The sequence below is a fragment of the Prionailurus viverrinus genome, chromosome D1, assembly GCF_022837055.1.
Source record: "Prionailurus viverrinus isolate Anna chromosome D1, UM_Priviv_1.0, whole genome shotgun sequence".
Lineage (NCBI taxonomy): Eukaryota > Metazoa > Chordata > Mammalia > Carnivora > Felidae > Prionailurus > Prionailurus viverrinus.
This window is the reverse complement of record NC_062570.1, coordinates 64928250-64946646: the sequence shown is the minus strand read 5'-3', so window position 1 is coordinate 64946646 and position 18397 is coordinate 64928250. Positions and strand designations below refer to the sequence as shown.

The 18397-nt window shown below is 40.0% G+C and overlaps 2 protein-coding genes across 2 annotated transcripts; one reads left to right on the top strand and one right to left on the bottom strand.

Annotated features, from left to right (window-relative positions):
- Window positions 1-5308: 5308 nt before the first annotated feature.
- Window positions 5309-14517, top strand: LOC125146507 (olfactory receptor 502-like). The gene is given in 6 exon segments (XM_047823236.1): window positions 5309-5383; window positions 7067-7310; window positions 7313-7514; window positions 7516-7763; window positions 12517-12556; window positions 14352-14517. Coding segments are annotated over 6 exon segments (975 nt in total).
- Window positions 14518-16560: 2043 nt separating this feature from the next.
- LOC125176173 (olfactory receptor 10T2-like) lies at window positions 16561-17499 on the bottom strand. The gene has a single exon (XM_047877158.1). It carries the CDS (start codon window positions 17497-17499, stop codon window positions 16561-16563), a length of 939 nt encoding a protein of 312 aa, XP_047733114.1.
- Window positions 17500-18397: the final 898 nt, after the last annotated feature.

Below are 18397 nucleotides of genomic sequence, written 5' to 3'. Positions count from 1 at the left end.
GGGCTCATATCACTAGCTGCAAACTTGAAAGATTAAGAAACTGAAGTTTTAAGTAACACAGACTTTGAGATGAAAATGAACTGAACTAGCCATTACATCTTGCTGTATAGATATGAGTAAAATGTTGGAAAAATACTTTTTACATATACATAATTAAAGAAACTAAAGACCCATTTTGAGGGAGTAAGATTTGTATTTCTTAGCTAGAATAAAGTTGAGATGCTTATAGGATAGGGAAAGATAGGATATAATAGCCAAGAAGGGAGGCTGCCTGGGTGTTGAGTGTCTGACTTTGGCTCAGGTCATGATCTCAGGGTTCGTGTTTGAGCCTGCATCGGGCTTGCTGCTGTTGCCCTGTCAGCACAGAGCCCACTTCGGATCTTCTGTCCCCACCCCTCCCCCACTCACTCTTTCTCACAAAAAATTTAAAAAAATAGGCAGAGAAGGAAAGGTTAGAAGTTGAGGTCTCTGGGTGGGCAAAAACACATATTTTGAAACAATGCTGGGAGCATCTGACCACAGTAAGCTTAAGGTTCCTCTTTAGAATGTAACAGTCACTCCTTGGAGGATGGAAAAGAATGAAATCTTGCCATTTGCAGCAATGTGGATGGAACTGGAGGGTATTATGCTAAGCAAAATAAGTCAGAGAAAGATAGATATCATATGACTTCACTCAGGTAGAATTTGAGAAACACAACAGATAACATAGTGGAAGGGAAAGAAAAATAAGATAAAAAGAGAGGGGAGATGGATGGGGGGATGAGCTAAATGGGTGATGGGCAATAAGGAGGGCACTTGTTGGGATGAGAACTGGCTATTACATGTAAGAGATGAATCACTGGGTTCTACTCCTGAAGCCAAGACTACACTGTATATTAACTAACTTAAATTCAAATAAAAAAATGCTAAAAAAAAAAAAAAAAAGAATGTACAGACAGCACCTACTCTCCCTCCCCCCCTCAGGTTCCCCTCAGGAGTTTGACAATCAAAATATCTAACCAAAATAACTAAACCATGAAACTCATGTTATACAAGGGACAGTATGACCACAGTGTGACTCCTCACACAGCGGAGTCAGGCCAATCAAGAATGACAACCCAGCACCTAGAGTTATCAAGCCAATAAGGGTAGAACCTGAGAAGGAACAAGGGGGAAGGGAAGTGGGGGGCAGGGGGTAGCTCAGAACCTTATAAAGCAAAGACCCTTGCCTATAGTTGGGGGTATTCAGCTTCGAAAGCCCCCCTCTCTGCAAAGAGAGCTTTCATACTATTCTTACTTTCTAATTTTATACTCTAATAAACTTTTGCCTGCTGCCATTTTGTTCTGTGTCCACCTCTTTGTGGGACCCAAGGAATTTAACAAAAATCCCCTACCCCTGGACAAACAGAGCAAGACTAACTCCATTTTATGCTACACCCACCATCTCATGTATAACCCCCACATGACCTACTTATTGCTTAAGACACTCCCCCACCCTAGTCAAGCTGCTGAGCACACCCTTACTGGAAACCGGCTCATATAGGAATGTGGAACCCCTAACCGCCAAAGAATGTAAACCCTGCCTTTTGTCCGCCAAACTTGCACGCCAATTCTTAAACCCCACCTTTTGCCCGCCAAACTTTCAGGCCAATTCTTTTTTTTTTTTTTAATGTTTATTTATTTTTGAGACAGAGAGAGACAGAGCATGAACGGGGGAGGGGCAGAGAAAGAGGGAGACAGAATTGGAAGCATGGACTTTTTCGCGCTAATTCTGACCAGAGAGATAGGCTAGTTCAAACAGTTACTATAGGGTAAATTGTAATTCAATTGGCCACCTGCATGTGGACTGACATGACTATGCAACTTTCTGTGTGTGTTACAATCCCATTGGCCACTGGCCCCTATAAAACTGCCATGCCTCTTAACCTAGGGGTCCAAGTCCCTGCTCCGCTGTGTCGGGTATACTTGGGTCCAAGCTCGAGCTTGCAAATAAACCCTCCTGCGTTTCCATCGGTATCGGCTCCTTGGTGGTCTCTCGGATTCAAAATCGGGGACATTACACTCTTCATTCTTTGAAGTGGTGAGACAACGAAACCCGGGTATTGAGGTAAAGGATCTTGCAACACTTGCTTTTAATAAACTTGCCTGTGAGATTCATTTTACCTCGACTTATTGATTGCTATGTATCTTTCAAACTTGATACCACCCCATTCTAATGCTTGTCAGCTGTGAGAAATTATTTTTGTGGTTTATCTTTGAAAAATATTGAACTAAATGTATTCTTTCTTGATATCCAATCCTTGATTACTCTTGTCTGACCTAGTTTTAATAAACTTAATGTTAATAATATCTGTAATAATTCTTAGACTTGGAAAAACCACTGTTTTTCTTCTTGTAACAATTATGTTCAAATTAAATAAGTAGGGAAAATAGCAGTAAAGGTTCTGGTCATGAATTCCAATGTAGTGGGTCATGAATTCCAATGTATGGGAGCCCCCATAACCACCAAGTAATTCTCTGGACGTTGACTGAGTGTCATACAATTCAACTCAATTCTGACACTATCTACCTGGAGGTAACATCAGATCCTACAGTTTAAGGGCTCAGTCCCACAAAACTACTGCCCTATTATCCAACTTCAGCTGCCAATACCAAGCACATGTTATCATCTGTGCTTCTGACCCACCCACTGTAGATTAGAGGTTCCTACAACCCCTGCTTGGACTTCAGACACCAGTCACAAGTTCAGGTTATTACCTGTATTTCTGTCTGACTGGCTCTAAATTAGAGGTTCCCACACCCCCATCTTGGGTTTGATCACTTTGCTATAGCACATCACAGAACTCAGAGGAACATTTTACTTATGAGATTACTGATGTATTATATAAGGATACAACTCAGGAACAGCCAGATGAAAGAGATGCATAGGGCAAAGGATGGGGAAAGGGTGCGGACCTTCCCTGCTCTCTGAGCAGGCCAATCTCCCCAAATCTCCATGAGTTCACCAACCCGGAAGCTCTCCCAATGAAGCTTTTATGGAAGCTTCATTTCACAGGCATAATTGTTTATGGTGGCTGATTCAATATCTCGCCCTCTCTCCTCCCCAGAAGTCAGGGGGTAGAACCGAAAGTTTCAGTTGCATTCCTCCGTCTAATCACAGGGTTCATTCTGAGGGCAATGAGCGCTAATCCCCACTCAATCCAAAAGTTGCCTCATTAACATAACAAAAGGCACTTGGTTGCTCTCACCATTTAGGAAATTCTGAAGGTTTTAGGAGCTCTGTGCTAGAAACCAAAACCAAGAAATATATATATTTCTTATTATTCATCACAATATCACAAACAAAACACAGAAATCCTAATTATTCTTTAGGAAAGCTCTGATTTACAGACACTGATGAATCTCAACCATGAAGTAGTTTAAAGAGTCCAAAGTGGTTTCCTACTGGGAGTGGGAATTTGGATTTGTAAAGAACTGGTCAGTGGGCCATTGTTTTCTTTATGAGCCATTTTAACTAAGCGCATGTAATTATGTGAAAGTACAAAAAATGAATATTAAATTCTTTTAATAAATAACTCCCTCTGGCTGCTGTGTGGAAGGCCAGATGTGCATGTCGGAAAATCAATAAGGACAGCTAGTGTAGTGTTGAGATCCAAAGGGAGTGGACACATTCGATAGGAATTTAGGAGGTAAAATCAACAGGAGGTGCCCACTAATGAACACAGGACAGGAAATGAGGGTCCTGAATTCTGGCCTGTAGGTCCCGCCAGTTTTAGGGAATTGGACAGAGTGTCAAGGGCAGAGAGAAAAATGTAAATCAAGGACTAGCTTGGAACCAGTGGTCATCATTGAGGAACTCAAGTTCACTAGATGACAGTCCTATTAAGAGTGCACATTTTAGCATTTAGTCTGACCTGGATTTTGAACCTGGGTTTAGTTTTACCATTTGAGCACATTTGGACAAGTGGCTTAATTTAAACCTCAGTTCTCTCTTGGTGAAGTTGAAATCATGCAAATACTTGGTTTACTAAATTATCATGAGGATTAAATGAGAAGAGGTAAGTAAAAAGTAAAGCACAGCGCTTGGCAAGGAGTTAAGTCTGGATGAAAGTTGGTTAGTATTATCACTGGAAACCCATCAAGGTGCATCAGGAGAGCGAGATAGGACTTTCTCCAGTTAGGATTAGCAAGAGAATTAGAATGAGTCTCAGGCTGAAGACAGCTGTTTCTACCATTATTCTTCTAGTCAGATAAGCCACTAGCCAGCTCTTTGAGGCATGCAGGCTAAATCCAATCTGGAAGTCATCCCAAACATCATCTTACTTCACAGCTCCCTGTGTATACAATTTTAAAAGATACTCATTTCATACTTTTTGCTAGAAAAAAATGTATACATGTCTTTAAAATTGTGTTATTTAAAATTCAACTTTATATGGCATTCCATCCCAAATTACCCTGGGTAGCTAATGGAGTGCCTTACCTACATCACTATAAAATGCTTACAAAATGAACACATGTTGAATGAATGGAGCTAAAGTTATATATTTTTTAGTATTCCTTAACCTGAAATATCAAAGTAAACTTAGAGCCAATATTTAGCCAGGAGATTATTTATTATATTACACTCCCAGTAATTATCAAATGAAAGTGCACCAATACCTAGATAAAAAGAAAAAAAATAAAGAGATCATTTGAGAACTGACAGAACCTTTAAAGATTAGCTGTGTCTGTGTGAAGGGAACTGCTCAATATTCACTGGAGAATGTGATAATGACCCTGGTGCTTGTGAATTCACATTTGAAACTTCAGAATCTTCTGAGAGATTTATCCCCAAAGACAAACAACAATATAAGATAGCATGGCTGCTAATTAACAATGACTTTGAATTTATTGCTCTAGGATGAATGAATTCTTATTTCAAGAGGTGAGGTTTTGGCTTTTACAGCTTAATACTATTTTCTAAAATTGTATCATTGTGGAGAAACAGGGCAGATGTAACCCAGCAGTCAGCTAACAAGTGACCTGAGCTGAATTAACCTAAATTTCTGTGGTCTATTTAGTGCATATAAACAGGCATACTTCAAGGTACCGGGATTCGTCATTTATCCACTCATAAGATCAGAAACTCATAAGGTCTTTTTACGCTATCCAAACTTGGAACTCAGCCATAATGCTAATAAATTCACTAGATTTGTGATGCTTTGTGGACTTACTGTTTGTAAATATCTCGTGGAAAGATTTCCTTTGTTTAATGTTCTGAATGCTTTAGCTTTCAGGAAAACAGATACTTTGGACAAAGTCTAGAATATAAAACCAGAAAGCAACGGAGATGAGGTTCAACCTGACCACCGGCTGGGCGGACCTGGGTAAACTTCTTAACTTTTCAGGCTGGAAATTTATTCAGGTGTTTACTATGTCAAAAATAAAATTATTTCATTCTATAATTCTCCAGTGAGAAAACATTGCTACATCAGGAAACGATTTGATTTGTTTGAATAAATGTAGTTTAATTATGTCCTAGATATTAATCATCTATATTGCATAGTAATTAGGCTGATATATCAATCTACTTGGTAAAACAATATTTTAATGGTGAATATTACATGTACATAACAAATTTACAATAGATGACTTCATTTATAACCTTAACTTGAAATTCCCTTCTATTTCTTATTTGTCCTATCAAGAAAATTGTATTTCTCCTTTAAAAAGATGGTCTTGTTTGGGGGTGCCTAAGTAGCTCAGTCGGTTAAGTGTCTGACTCTTGATTTCAGCTCAGGTCATGATCTCACAGTTTGGTTCATGAGTTCAAGCCCTTATTGGGCTCTGTGCTGACAGTGCTTGGATTCTCTCTCCCTCTCTCTCTCTGCCCCTCCTCTGCTTACTCGCACGCGTGCGCGCATTCTCGCCCTCTCAAAATAAATGTTTAAAAAAATGGTCTTGTTTTACTGGCACTGTAAACTTTGTGATTTACTAGTACCTTTTTTATACGATAAATAAATAGGCCTATATCTACATATTATTATCGTTTCTGTTATGCTTACCATTCCTTTTGTTCTTTTCATAAATCTTACGTTTTTTTATCTTTAGCTTTAAAGCTACTTTAAATACATTTTATAAATATATAATATAAAGACAAGAGTGTACCCTGTTTGGAGTTTCCCTAGTATTTCTGCTGAAAACTATTCTTAAGATATAGAATACTCATATAAATATATAAACTTTTGACTCTAAAATCATATATAAAGTGTATACGTTTTGTACTATAAAATAAAAAAAGTCCAAACTTAGCTTCAATTTTAACTTTGTTATTGAATTTTTTTAAATGTTTATTTATGTATTTGAGATAAAGAGGCATGAGAGAATGTAAGCATGAGTGGGGGCAGTGAGAAAGAGAGAGAGAGAGAGAAAGAGAGAGAGCGAGAATCCCAAGCAGGCTCTGAGATGTTAGAACAGAGCCTGGTGCTGGGCTCAAACCCATGAACTGTGAAAACATAACCGGAGTGGAAATCAAAAGTTGGACGCTTGGGGCGCCTGGGTGGCTCAGTCAGTTAAACGATTGACTTCGGCTCAGGTCATGATCTCACAGTTCGTGAGTTCGAGCCCTGCGTCGGGCTCTGTGCTGACAGCTCAGAGCCTGGAGCCTGCTTCGGATTTTGTGTGTCTCTCCTTTTCTGCCCCTTCCCTGCTCATGCTCTCTGTCTCAAAAATAAATAAAAACATTTAAAAAAATTAAAAAAAAAAAGTTGGATGCTTAACCAACTGAGCCACCCAGGCACCCTGAATATTTACCTGTTTATAATAACCTCTTGGTGTCTTAACAAAAATGAAACCATCAAACTTGTAACTTCTGTAATGTTTTCATCAGAGCTTCAGTTTGGTAGCAGCTCTGTGGCCTCGTGGATTCCCTGGGGGATGGGAACCACACTGCAATAACAGGGTTCATTTCATCGGGCCTAACTGATAACCTGTCTTCTGAGCCATCCTCTTCATAACCATCCTTTGCATCTACCTGGCGACCATATCTGGCAACCTCAGTACAATCATTCTTATCAGACTTGCCTCTCAGCCCCACCACCTTAGGTAGTTTTTTCTGAGCTGCCTGCCCTTGGCTGATATAGGCTCTTCATCTTCTGTCACACCTCATATGCTTGTAAACTTCCTGATGGAGAGACATACAATCTCCTGTCTTGGACGTGCTGTCCAGGTGAGTTCAGCTGTTTTCTTTGGGTCAAGTGAGTGCCTCCTTCTGGCTGCCATGACGTCTGATCGCTTCATGGCCATCTGTGACCCGCTGCTTTATTCAACCAAAATGTCCACACAGGTGTGTGTTCACTTACGGTGGCTTGTGTAGGTAGTTTTCTCAATGCTTCTCTTCTACTATTTGCTTCTCTTTTTTTACTCTTCTGTGGAACAAGTCAAGTCCATCACTTTCTCTGTGATTTTGCTCCTTTAGTTAAACTCTCCCACTCTGGTATCAGCACCTCCGCAAGTGTCCCCTCATAGACGGCTGGCTCCATTGTTGTGGTCACGGTGTGTCAGAGCTGCCTCCTACATCCGTATCCTCATCACCATCCTGAAGATGTGCTCCACCAAGGGACGCCACAAGGCCTTTTCCACTTGTACATCCCACCTCACAGCGGTCACTCTGTGCTATAGGACGAACACGCTCATTTATGTGATGCCCAAGTCCAGCTACTCAACGGACCAGAACAAGGTGGTGTCTGTATTCTACATGGTGGTGATCCCCATATTGAACCCCCTCATCTACAGCCTCAGGAAGAGTGAGATGAAGGCGGCTCTGAAGAGAGAGCTTGGCAAAGCTTATTTTATGATACTTGATATAATAATATGTGGTAAATATAATAATAAAAAGGATAGAGAATGTTTGTGGTCTAAATATATCAGTCCGTATGTCAGCCAGCATGGAGCTTTTTAGTCAAGTAAAATTTGTAAATCAGAGGCTTATAGTGAGTTACCTTTAACAAAGTTAATTTAAATCTAAGTTATAAACACAAATTGGTTCACATGAAAACATAATCAACTGAAAATCCTTCATAACTTGTATTCATATTTCTTCAAAAGTTGTTCTCTGCATTAGTTAAGGTTATTGTACCTCTGAACCTTTAAGACTATGTCCATTTCAATCACAGCTTATCTTGAAATGAGCGTGATAATTACTAGGACTGAGTATATTCTGAGGGGAAATGACTAAAGGGAACCAGACAGTAAAACAACTGGAAACATTTTTGCAGTAAGGTTATCTGCTGGGGACGGCTCTGTGGACCCATAAATGCTGGCCTGTTTGTGGACCCTGGCTCCAGCCTAGCTGCAGAGGGCCTCATAAAAGAACAGGACGAGATGCCCCGGCCTAACCTGTGAATGCCTCTGTCAGGTCAGACAGGTGACTTCTCTGTGGGAGTGAGTGTGACTCCTGAACTCCTCAGAGACTGAGTAAACAAACAACTCTTAGAGTGACTTGTTCATGGAGAGACTCACAGCCTGTGAAGGCAGCTGGAGGCGACTGGGTTGTGTTTCCCCCCCCATAAAGCTTAACTTTCCTTTATGTGCTGACCACTATCATGCTTATTTCTCTTTCCTAGTCCTCTCTTTAATGTTTTAGACAAAAATGTTTTTGTCTAATAAAAGCCAAGCACAGCTTTTCTCAAACTAAAGTAGTATTTCCCACCCCAAATTGCTCCCTCCAATATTCTGTAACCCAGTAAGAGGTACCTCATTCAATCAGCTTATGGATTCCAAACCCCAAAAAGAAATTGAATTCTTTCCCCACCCTCACATTCCTACATCCGATCACAAAGTGTGATACATTCAGAGTCCAATATTTATTCCTACGTCTTTTCATTTCTGTTGTCAGCAATCCTATTTCAAACTACTACCTCATACATTTATTGTACAGTAGAACTACTGTGATAGCTTACTTTTACTCGGCTATGGTGATCAGTTGTTTGGTCAAACGCCAGTCTATGTGTGGCTGTGAAGGTATTTTTAGATGTTAGTAATATTTAATCAGTAGAATTTGAGTAAAGTACATTACCCTCCAAGGGTAATTCAATTAGTTGTCCAATTAGGGTTGTTCAATTAGTTGAAAGCCTGAAGAGAAAAAAACTGAGGTCCTCTGAAAAAGAAGGATAATACCTTTGGACTCAAGAATGCAACATCAACTCTTATGGAATTTCCAGTCTGCTGGACTGCCCTGTGGATTTTGAAACTGCTGATTGTAACAACTGTGTGAACCACTTCCTTAAAATCTTTCTCTCTCTCTGTATACGTACTTACATACTCATATATATTTTTTTACTGGTTCTGTATCTTTGGTGAATCCTGACTAATACAACCCTGACTAGCTTTCCTCTACCATCTTTTACTCTCTTCCAATTCATTCTCCATACACCAACCATGACCATAAACCTAAACAGATTACTTCTTTAATTAATATCCCCCAGAGAGCTTAGAAAAGAGGCAAAATTTATCCGTTTAATTTTAATTCCAGTTTGGTTAACATACAGTGTTATATTAGTTTCAGGTGTTCAATATGGTGATTCAATACTTCCATCCATCACCCAGTGCTCATCATGACAAATACACTCCTTAATCCCCCTCACCTATTTCACCCATTCCCCACCCATCTTCCTTCTTGTAGCCATTAGATTGTTCTCTATAACTGAGGCTGTTTCTTGCTTTGTCTCTATTTTTTCCTTTGCTCCTTTGTTTTGTTTCTTAAATTCCACATATGAGTGAAATCATATGGTAGTTGTCTTTCTCTGATTGACTTATTTCACTTAGCATTATACTCTCTAGCTCTATACATTTTGCAAATGGCAAGATTTCATTCTTCTTTATGGCTGAAAAATATTCCACTGTATATATATACCACCTCATCTTTGTCCATTCATCTATCCATGGACACTTGGGCTGCTTCCATAATTTGGCTACTGTAAATAATACTACTGTAAACATAGGGTTGCATGTATCCCTTTGAATTAGTGTATATCTTTTGGGTAAATATTCAGTAGTGCAATTACTGGATCATAAGGTAGTTCTATTTTTAACGTTTTGAGGAACCTCCATATTGTTCTCCAGAGTGGCTGCACCAGTTTGCATTCCCACCAACAGTGCAAGAGGGTTGTCCTTTCTCCACATCCTCACTACTACCTGTTGTTTCTTTGTGTTTTTGATTTTAGCCATCCTGACAGGTATGAGGTGATATCTCACTGTGGTTTTAATTTGCATTTACCTGATGATGAGTGATGTTGAGCATCTTTGCATGTGTCTATTGGTCATCTGGATGTCTTCTTTGGAGAAATATCTGTTCATGTCTTCTTCCCATTTTTAAATTGGATTATTTGTTCTTTGGGTGTTGAGTGTTATAAATTCTTTATATATTTTGGATACTAACCCTTTACCAGATGTTATTTGCAAATATATTCTCACATTCAGTAGGTTGCCTTTAAGTTTTATTGATTGTTTCCTTCATTGTGCAGAAGCTTTTTATTTTGATGAAGTCCCAATAATTTATTTTTGCTTTTGTTTCTCTTGCCTTAGGAGACATATCTAGAAAAATGCTCCTACGGCTAATGTTAGAGACATTTCTGCCTGTGCTCTCTTCTAGGATTTTGATGGTTTCCTGTCTTGCATTTAGGTGTTTAATCCATTTTGAATTTATTTTTGTGTATGGTGTAAGTGGTCCAGTTTCATTCTTTTGCATGCAGCTGATCAGTTTTCTCAACACCATTTGTTAAAGAGACTATCTTTTTTCCATTGCATATTCTTTCCTGCTTTATCAAAAGACTAATTGACCATATAAGTGTGGGTTTATTTCTGGGTTTTCTATTCTGTTCTATTGATCTATGTGTCTATTTTTGTGCCAGTACCATACTGTTTTGATTACTGCAGCTTTGTACTATAACCCAAAGCCTAGAATTGTGATGCCTCTGGCCTTGCTTTGCTTTTTCAAGATTGCTTTGGATATTTGGGGTAGCCAAATTTTTGTGGTTCCATATAAATTTTAGGATTTTTTTGTTCTAGTTCTGTGAAAAATGCTGCTGGTATTTTGATAGGGATTGCATTAAATGTGTAGATTGCTTTGGGTAGTGTAGACATTTTAACAGTATTTGTTCTTCCAACCCATGAGCATGGAATGTCTATTTGTGTTGTCTTCAGTTTCTTTCATCAGTGTTTTACAGTTTTCAGGGTACAGGTCTTTCATCTCTTTGGTTAGTTTTATTCTTAAGGTATCTTATTATTTTGGGTGCAATCATAAATAATACTGTTAATTTCTTTCTGCTGCTTCATTATTAATGTATAGACATGCAACAGATTTCTGAATATTGATTTTGTATCCTGTGACTTTACTGAATTCATTTACCAGTTCTAATAGTTTTTTGGTGGAATCTTTAGGGTTTTTCATATAAAGCATCATGTCATCTGCAGATAGTGAAAGTTTTATTTCTTCCTTACCAATTTGGATGCCTTTTATTTCCTTTTGTTGTCTGATTGCTGCGGCTAGGATTTCCAGTACTATGTTGAATGAAAGTGGTGAGAGTGGACATCTTTGTCTTGTTTCTGACCTTAAGGGAAAAGCTCTCATCCCCCCTCCCCCCCCCCCACACTGAGTATGATGTTCTCTATGGGTTTTTCATATATGACCCTTATTTTGTTGAGATATGTTTCCTCTACACCTACTTTGTTGAGGGCTATTATTCTAAATGAAGGCTGTACTTCATCAAATGCTTTTTCTTCATCTATTAGATGATCATATGGTTTTTATCCTTTCTCTTATTGATGTGATCACATTGATTTATTTGCAAATACTGAACCACCCTTGCATCCCGGGAATGAATCTTACTTGACCCCTCGGTCTTCTTTTAAATCCTTAAACAGGTGCATATTCTTTTTTCCTTTTAATGTTTATTTTATTTTTGAGAGAAAGAAAGAGACAGAGCATGAGTGAGAGAGGAGCAGAGAGAGAAGGAGACACAGAATTTGAAGCAGGCTCTGAACTGTCAGCACAGAGCCTGACATGGGGCTTGAAACCATGAGATCATGACCTGAGCCGAAGTTGGACACTTAACTGTCTGAGCCATCTAGGTGCCTCAAATATGTCTATATTCTTTGCTGCCGCAGGACCCTCTTACATGCAGTGCCTCTACCTGAATTCATTTTTCCCCTCACCTTGGTAACACCTACTTATGCTATAGATACCAACTTGAATGTTGTTTCTTATCCTGAGAAGCCTCGTTGAGGCTCCAGAACAAATTAACTATACCTGCAGAACTCTGTATATTTTCTTCAGAATACTCAGTGCACTTACAGTTACAGATTTAATATTTGCTTTCTCCACAATGCTGGAAGCTTTCCACAGATACTACAGTGTCTTTGCTCTTCCTCCATGCATCTAGTTTATACACAGCCAGCCTAAATGCGTATTTGAAATGAGTGAATGAAAGATTAATAAGTGAATGGATGACTGAATGAGCTTTTGCTCTGGCATGAACCACTGACTCCACTGCCTTACAGTCTTGGCCACTGAGCTGCTGAATGCGTCACACCGGCTCAAGTAAGTGAACATCTGGGTCAGATCCTGCTACGGTCATGAGAGGCTTTTACACAAACTCATGCTCACCACAATTATGCCACTGCCTCCGCATTGTTTAACAGACTGGCAACTAGAATCTCATCCTAGTTTAGTAAAAGTTTTGTAATCGCCCTCCTCAGTCAAATGATATCTCCCTCATGTATGTGCATGGCTGCAGAGTTAGAAGATCTAGAAATCAAATGTTAGTGAAAGAAGTAATACCAGCTACAGCGGTATTTGCAACAGGAGCTAACACGATGGGATTGTTTACTACACTCCAGGTACTGTTCGTGATTTACACGTATTCACCCAATTAATCCTCAGAATAACCTTATGAAGTCTTTTTTCTAACCTGTTTTGTTTTTGTTTTTGTTTTTGTTTTTTTACAGAGGCTGTAACTGAGGTGCATAAAGGTTAAGCAAAAGCTCAAGGTCACAAATATCCTCTAAATATTTTGCCTTCTTTTAAGGCATATACTCTCTGGAGGGCTGGAGTGAGGGGCTCCTTGAAACATCTTCACCGCTAGAGGATTTTTTCATCTGTCCCAGGTACATTCCTTTCCAGCCAACTCTTTCTGTTCAGAGTTTAGGGTAGACATTTCTGTGTTAGATATGTCAGGCTAGCTTGTATTAGACCAGCTTGTCATCACAACATAAATAAGAAGGTGGATAAATATCTTTAAATGTTTGAAAGCATTGACTTCTGGTTCTCTTAAAGATGAAGTAGCTCCATTCCTCTCAGGGCCTCCCTCTTGTTGGCAAAAACAAAAACAAAAACAAACAAAAACCCCCCAAAAACAAAAACAAAAACAGAAAAATCCCCCTAAACACTTACAGATAAAACAAATAAGCAAAGGAACTGAGTAACAAACAGCAGTGAGTCCCTGGGTTTCCTTCTATCCTGGACAGGATGCTACAGAAGCCTCCAGTCCAGAACCACCAAGAGACTCAGACAAAAAGGACGCTAAGAAAACCCAGGTTCTCCTAGCCAAAGTGGAAAAGAATGGCCTTAACAGAACAGAAAACCTTTTGGCAATACCTGCCCTACTCCAGACAAATACCTGTGGAAAATCATACCTGCTACCCACCTCCAGGTTTCGGTGGGGCCAAGCAGGTTGCTGATGTTCACCCCACCCACCCTCTGAATCCCCGGCCAGGGTAATGTCAGCGGAGTCCAGGGGCAAAATGAGCCTCCACTGTCACCTGGCAGCATGAGACTTAATGAGGGAGTGTGAGGTGACTGGTAATGGTATCTGCTCCTCGTGCCTCCAGCCCTACTTGGGAGTGCACCAGTGGGTAGCTGAGCTTTCCCCCATACCCTGCAACAATAAGGCAGCGGGAACCAGCTCTCTGCTCCCCTGCTTAGTAGCAGTGGAGCCCAAAAAAGAGCTGAGCTTACCTGGAGGCAAGGAGGCATGTGCCAGTGTCAAACTCTCGAGAAAGAGCCATCAGGGCTGAAGATGGCTTCATCATCAGGGATGAAGATCAGGGCTGAGATGGATCTCAGCCATGTGTAGGCAGGCAGCGTGAGTTGGCACTCCATTTTGCTAGAGTTGTGTCAGTAGTGCCCAGTAGGAAGCTGAACACACACACTCACATGGTGCTTGCAGCTACACTTCAACAGGGCTGAAAACGCGTTTCATATGCCTAACTGCTGGAAGCCGAGCTATCCAACCAGCCTGATGGCAGAGCCCGGGCAGTGGACGGATCGGCACTGCATGGCGGCCCACTGACAGTGAAGCTTCTTGTACTCCTGCTTTTATGTAATGTGGCCTTAGCGTTGGTCAGGGCAGCCCCCCTACCAATGAAAGTACCTGGGGATCTGTCGGTTGGGGAATTGCCCGTGACAGACCCCCCAGGAAAAGAACCATCGGGGAAAGAAGAAGATTACGCAGGGAAATTATGCGGCCCTACATCCAGCCCTTGCCACTCTCCTCTACCTAAAGGAAGGATAGCCCCATATATTTCCCAGCCAAGGAGGGGGACAAATGGGTTCAAAATCCCCACTCAGCAACAAAGGAATGTATCTATGGATACAAGTTACTCCAACCCCTAGGCCCACTTGGCCCCCAGGAGGCATTCCAGATGATAACTGGACCTGGTGGGTTAAGGTACAGAATGATTCATTAGTTCCTAGGTATACATTGTCTCTCTGGGAGCGCATAAGGCGTGGGTTCCCAGGACCCTCCTGGCTCCCTCCCGGCACCCCAAAGTGAATACTTTTGTCCCTTGTACTGCAAATGGTACAAAGGAACAATTAAGAAGTCATGTCCTTGTAAAACATTCCACTTGAGGTGTTGAGAGCTAGATGACCTTGAAAGGGCAGGAGGGAATGTTACAAGAAAATAACTATGTTGTTCCCTAATGGGTGACTACACAAAGGAACATTTTTAGAATTAGGTAATGACGAGAAACATAGATAACACACGCTACAAGGATTTTGCTAACAAATATAATGCCACGCTTGCCACAATAAAGCGGCCAGTCTAACACACTGCTGTTGTCTGTATCCATTTATTTTATTTTATTTTATTTTCGCCAATGCTGTTCATCATTCGGGAACCCCTGGACCTGCTAGGGCTGGACCCCGGCACCTAACCTACAGAACACCTAGCCCAGCCTTCCTTACACATGCTCAGAACACTAGCATTAGCCTACAGTTGGGCAAAACCATTTGACACAATCCTATTTTATAATAAAGTAGTGAGTATCTCATGTAATTTATTGAATGCTGTACTGAAAGTGAAAAACAGAATGGTTGTGTGAGTACAGAATGGTTTTGAGTGTTATCGGTTGTGTGTTCTCCTGTTGTAACTCCATGCCGCCACCCAGTATCACAAGTGCCAGGAAAAGGTCAAAATTCAAAACTGAAGTATGGGTTCTGTTGAATGAAAATTGCCTTCACACCGATGTAAAGTTAAAAAAAAATTACAAGCCAAAACTGTCGTAAGTTAGGGACCATCTGTACTAAAAGCAAAGAATTGGCAAATGTATTTACAACTGGCAAGATATAGCCTTCAGAAACGAAGGAGTAATAAAGACATTTCAGATGAAGGAAAGCTATGAAAATTTGCTCTGTTTAACAAAACTACCTTTGAGTGATTGCTAAAGTAATTCTCTAAACAAAAAATAAATGATAAAAAAAAAGACCTGGGACCTCAGTATTTAAAAAATAACATACAACAGAATGAAAATAAAAAGGCAAATATCAATACAAGTGAGACTCAACTAAAGCAGTACTAAGAGGAAAATTCACAGCACTAAATGCTAAGCACTAAAAAAGAAAGGTCCTAGAATATATAAAATAATTTTTAAAGAGAAGAATAAAGTGAAGGATACTGATGGAAGTGTGGTACTGATGAAAGAATAGATGTATAAACCACTGAGGCTGAAGAGAACCCAGAGAAAGACCTATACAAGTGTGTTCAGCTGATTTTTTTAAAAGGTACAAAGGAATCCAGTGAAAGGAAGGGCTTTCAACAAATGGCTCTGGAGGAATGAGACATCCATGGAGGGCAGAAGCACCTCAACATAAAACCTCACAATTTATATAAGTATTAACTCAAAACACAATAAGGACCTAGATGTAAAATGTATAACGATAAACCTTAAGAATAGGAGAAAAGAGGAGAACATATTCAAAATGTACAACTAGTCAAAAAGTTCTTAGAAATGACACCAAAACAATAATCCATTAACAGATTCATTCAGCTCCTACTGTGAAAATACTGTGTCACAAAACATGTTTTGATTCACTCATGCATTCTTGTATGTATATATGCATACACACATATTTACACATATTTTAAAACTATATATAGTTTGTACTAGAAAAAATGCTGGTGCCAGGATATATTAGGTAATTAGTTAATACTTCAAATGTTTTGTACACAAAGGGTTGATTTGATTAGAAATACTCCACTTTTTCCACTTATATTTATCAACAGTCTGTACATTTTTAATGTCCGGTATTCTTCTACTCCCCATCTAAGGGATGAACCTATTTGTCTTGCCTAATACCTTCCTTAGGGCTGTCTGCATGTCTTTGTTTCTGAGACTGTAAACGATGGGGTTAAGCAGAGGTGTCAGCACTGTGTATGTGACCGCCATCAGCATGTCTTCACGGAATGAGTCCCTGTCCTTGGGCCTCAAGTAGACAAAGCCAGCAAATCCATAGTGTATGCACACCACAGTGAGGTGGGAGGAGCAAGTGGAGAAGGCCTTATACTTCCCCTTGGTAGAGGGCATCTTCACAACTCTGGACACAATGAAGACATAGGACATCATAATGAAAACAAAGCTGCCCACCAACACGAAGGCAGAGAGCACAAAAATAGCCATTTCGTGATGGGAGGTGTAATCACAGGCAAGGCAGACCACAGGTGAGATGTCACAGAAGAAGTGCTCGATGATGTTGGAGTCACAGAAAGACAAGTTGAATACAGTGATGATGATGCACAGAGAAACCAGGAACCCAGCCATCCAAGAGGCCATCATGAACTGAAAGCAGATCTTATGGGTCATCAAGACCTTATAGCGCAGTGGGCTGTGAATGGCAGTGTGACGGTCGTAAGACATGGCAGCCATGATGAAGCAGTTATTGGCTCCCAAACCAAAGAAGAAAAACATCTGTGTGGCACACTCAGGAAGAGAGATGGCCTTGCTATCTGATAGCAAGTCCACTAGCATGCGGGGGATGATTGCCATAGTGGTACAAGTTTCTGAAAAGGACAGACCACAGAGGAAAAAATACATGGGGGTGTGAAGGTTGTGACTCAGCTTGATGGCCACCATTATGCACACATTTGCAGCTAGGATGGTCACATGGGAGAAGAAAATCATCACAAAGAGGAGACCCTGCAAGTCTGGGAAACTGGAAAACCCCCACAGAAGGAATGTGCTCGCTGTGGTATGATTGCCCATCATCCTAATGCAGGCAGCAACTTTCTTCCAAAGATGCAGAGCTTCTTGAGGTTAAGGCTCTGAGATGGTTATAAAAACCTGCCACTGCACAGATCTCACCTAGACTTTAATCAGGGGAACTGGAGGAAGTTTCAGGCAACTCTTCAGGGGAGAGTCTGAGAAAGGGATGCTAAATACACTGGATTGATGTCAAGTTCAGGAGTTAGAGTGATCAGAATGATTCTAATATGAGAATCTGTATGAATAACTGAGGGTGGGCACAAATATCTTCTTGGATCCTACTCACAAAAGCACTCTTATCTCTCTCTTTTCCAATCAGGATCTGAATGTAATCAGGAAAATAGGAATAAAATTGCTTTGTTCTCACTGACTGGATTTTGTGATGACACATTTTCAAATACTTTTTGAGATCTACTGGTAACTTGGTAGTTTGGTGTGCTTAGTAAACTATTGATTCAATGAGCAATATAATTCAAAAATTTAAATTGTATAAAATGAATATGTCATTTAAAAAATGTAAGGAGGTTAATGCAATACTTTTTCATCAGTACATCACCATGAACCAGCTCCAAAGGTGATAACTGTAGCAATGACTAGACCATAGAAATGAAGATAACATGTTGTAACTTCTGCTAGATTTCTATCCATAGCAGTATTCAGTTCACAAAGATTAAAAACAAAGAGATATACAATATTATTTGCTTTTTAATACATATCAATAATTTTAAAGTTCTTAAAAACTTCTCATGAAGTTTTTTTCCATTGTGTATATACAATATAATGGAGTAGTTTGAACTTAACGCGATTTTGAAAGTACTGTCTCATTCTAGAATGGCATATTCTGGTCATAACATTCTAGTCAACTTTTGAGCTTTTAGCAAAACATCCAGGATATTTTCTA

Excerpts from the sequence above, each read along its gene's own strand:
- LOC125176173 (XM_047877158.1), bottom strand. The coding sequence starts at position 17,499 with ATGATGGGCAATCATACCACAGCGAGCACATTCCTTCTGTGGGGGTTT.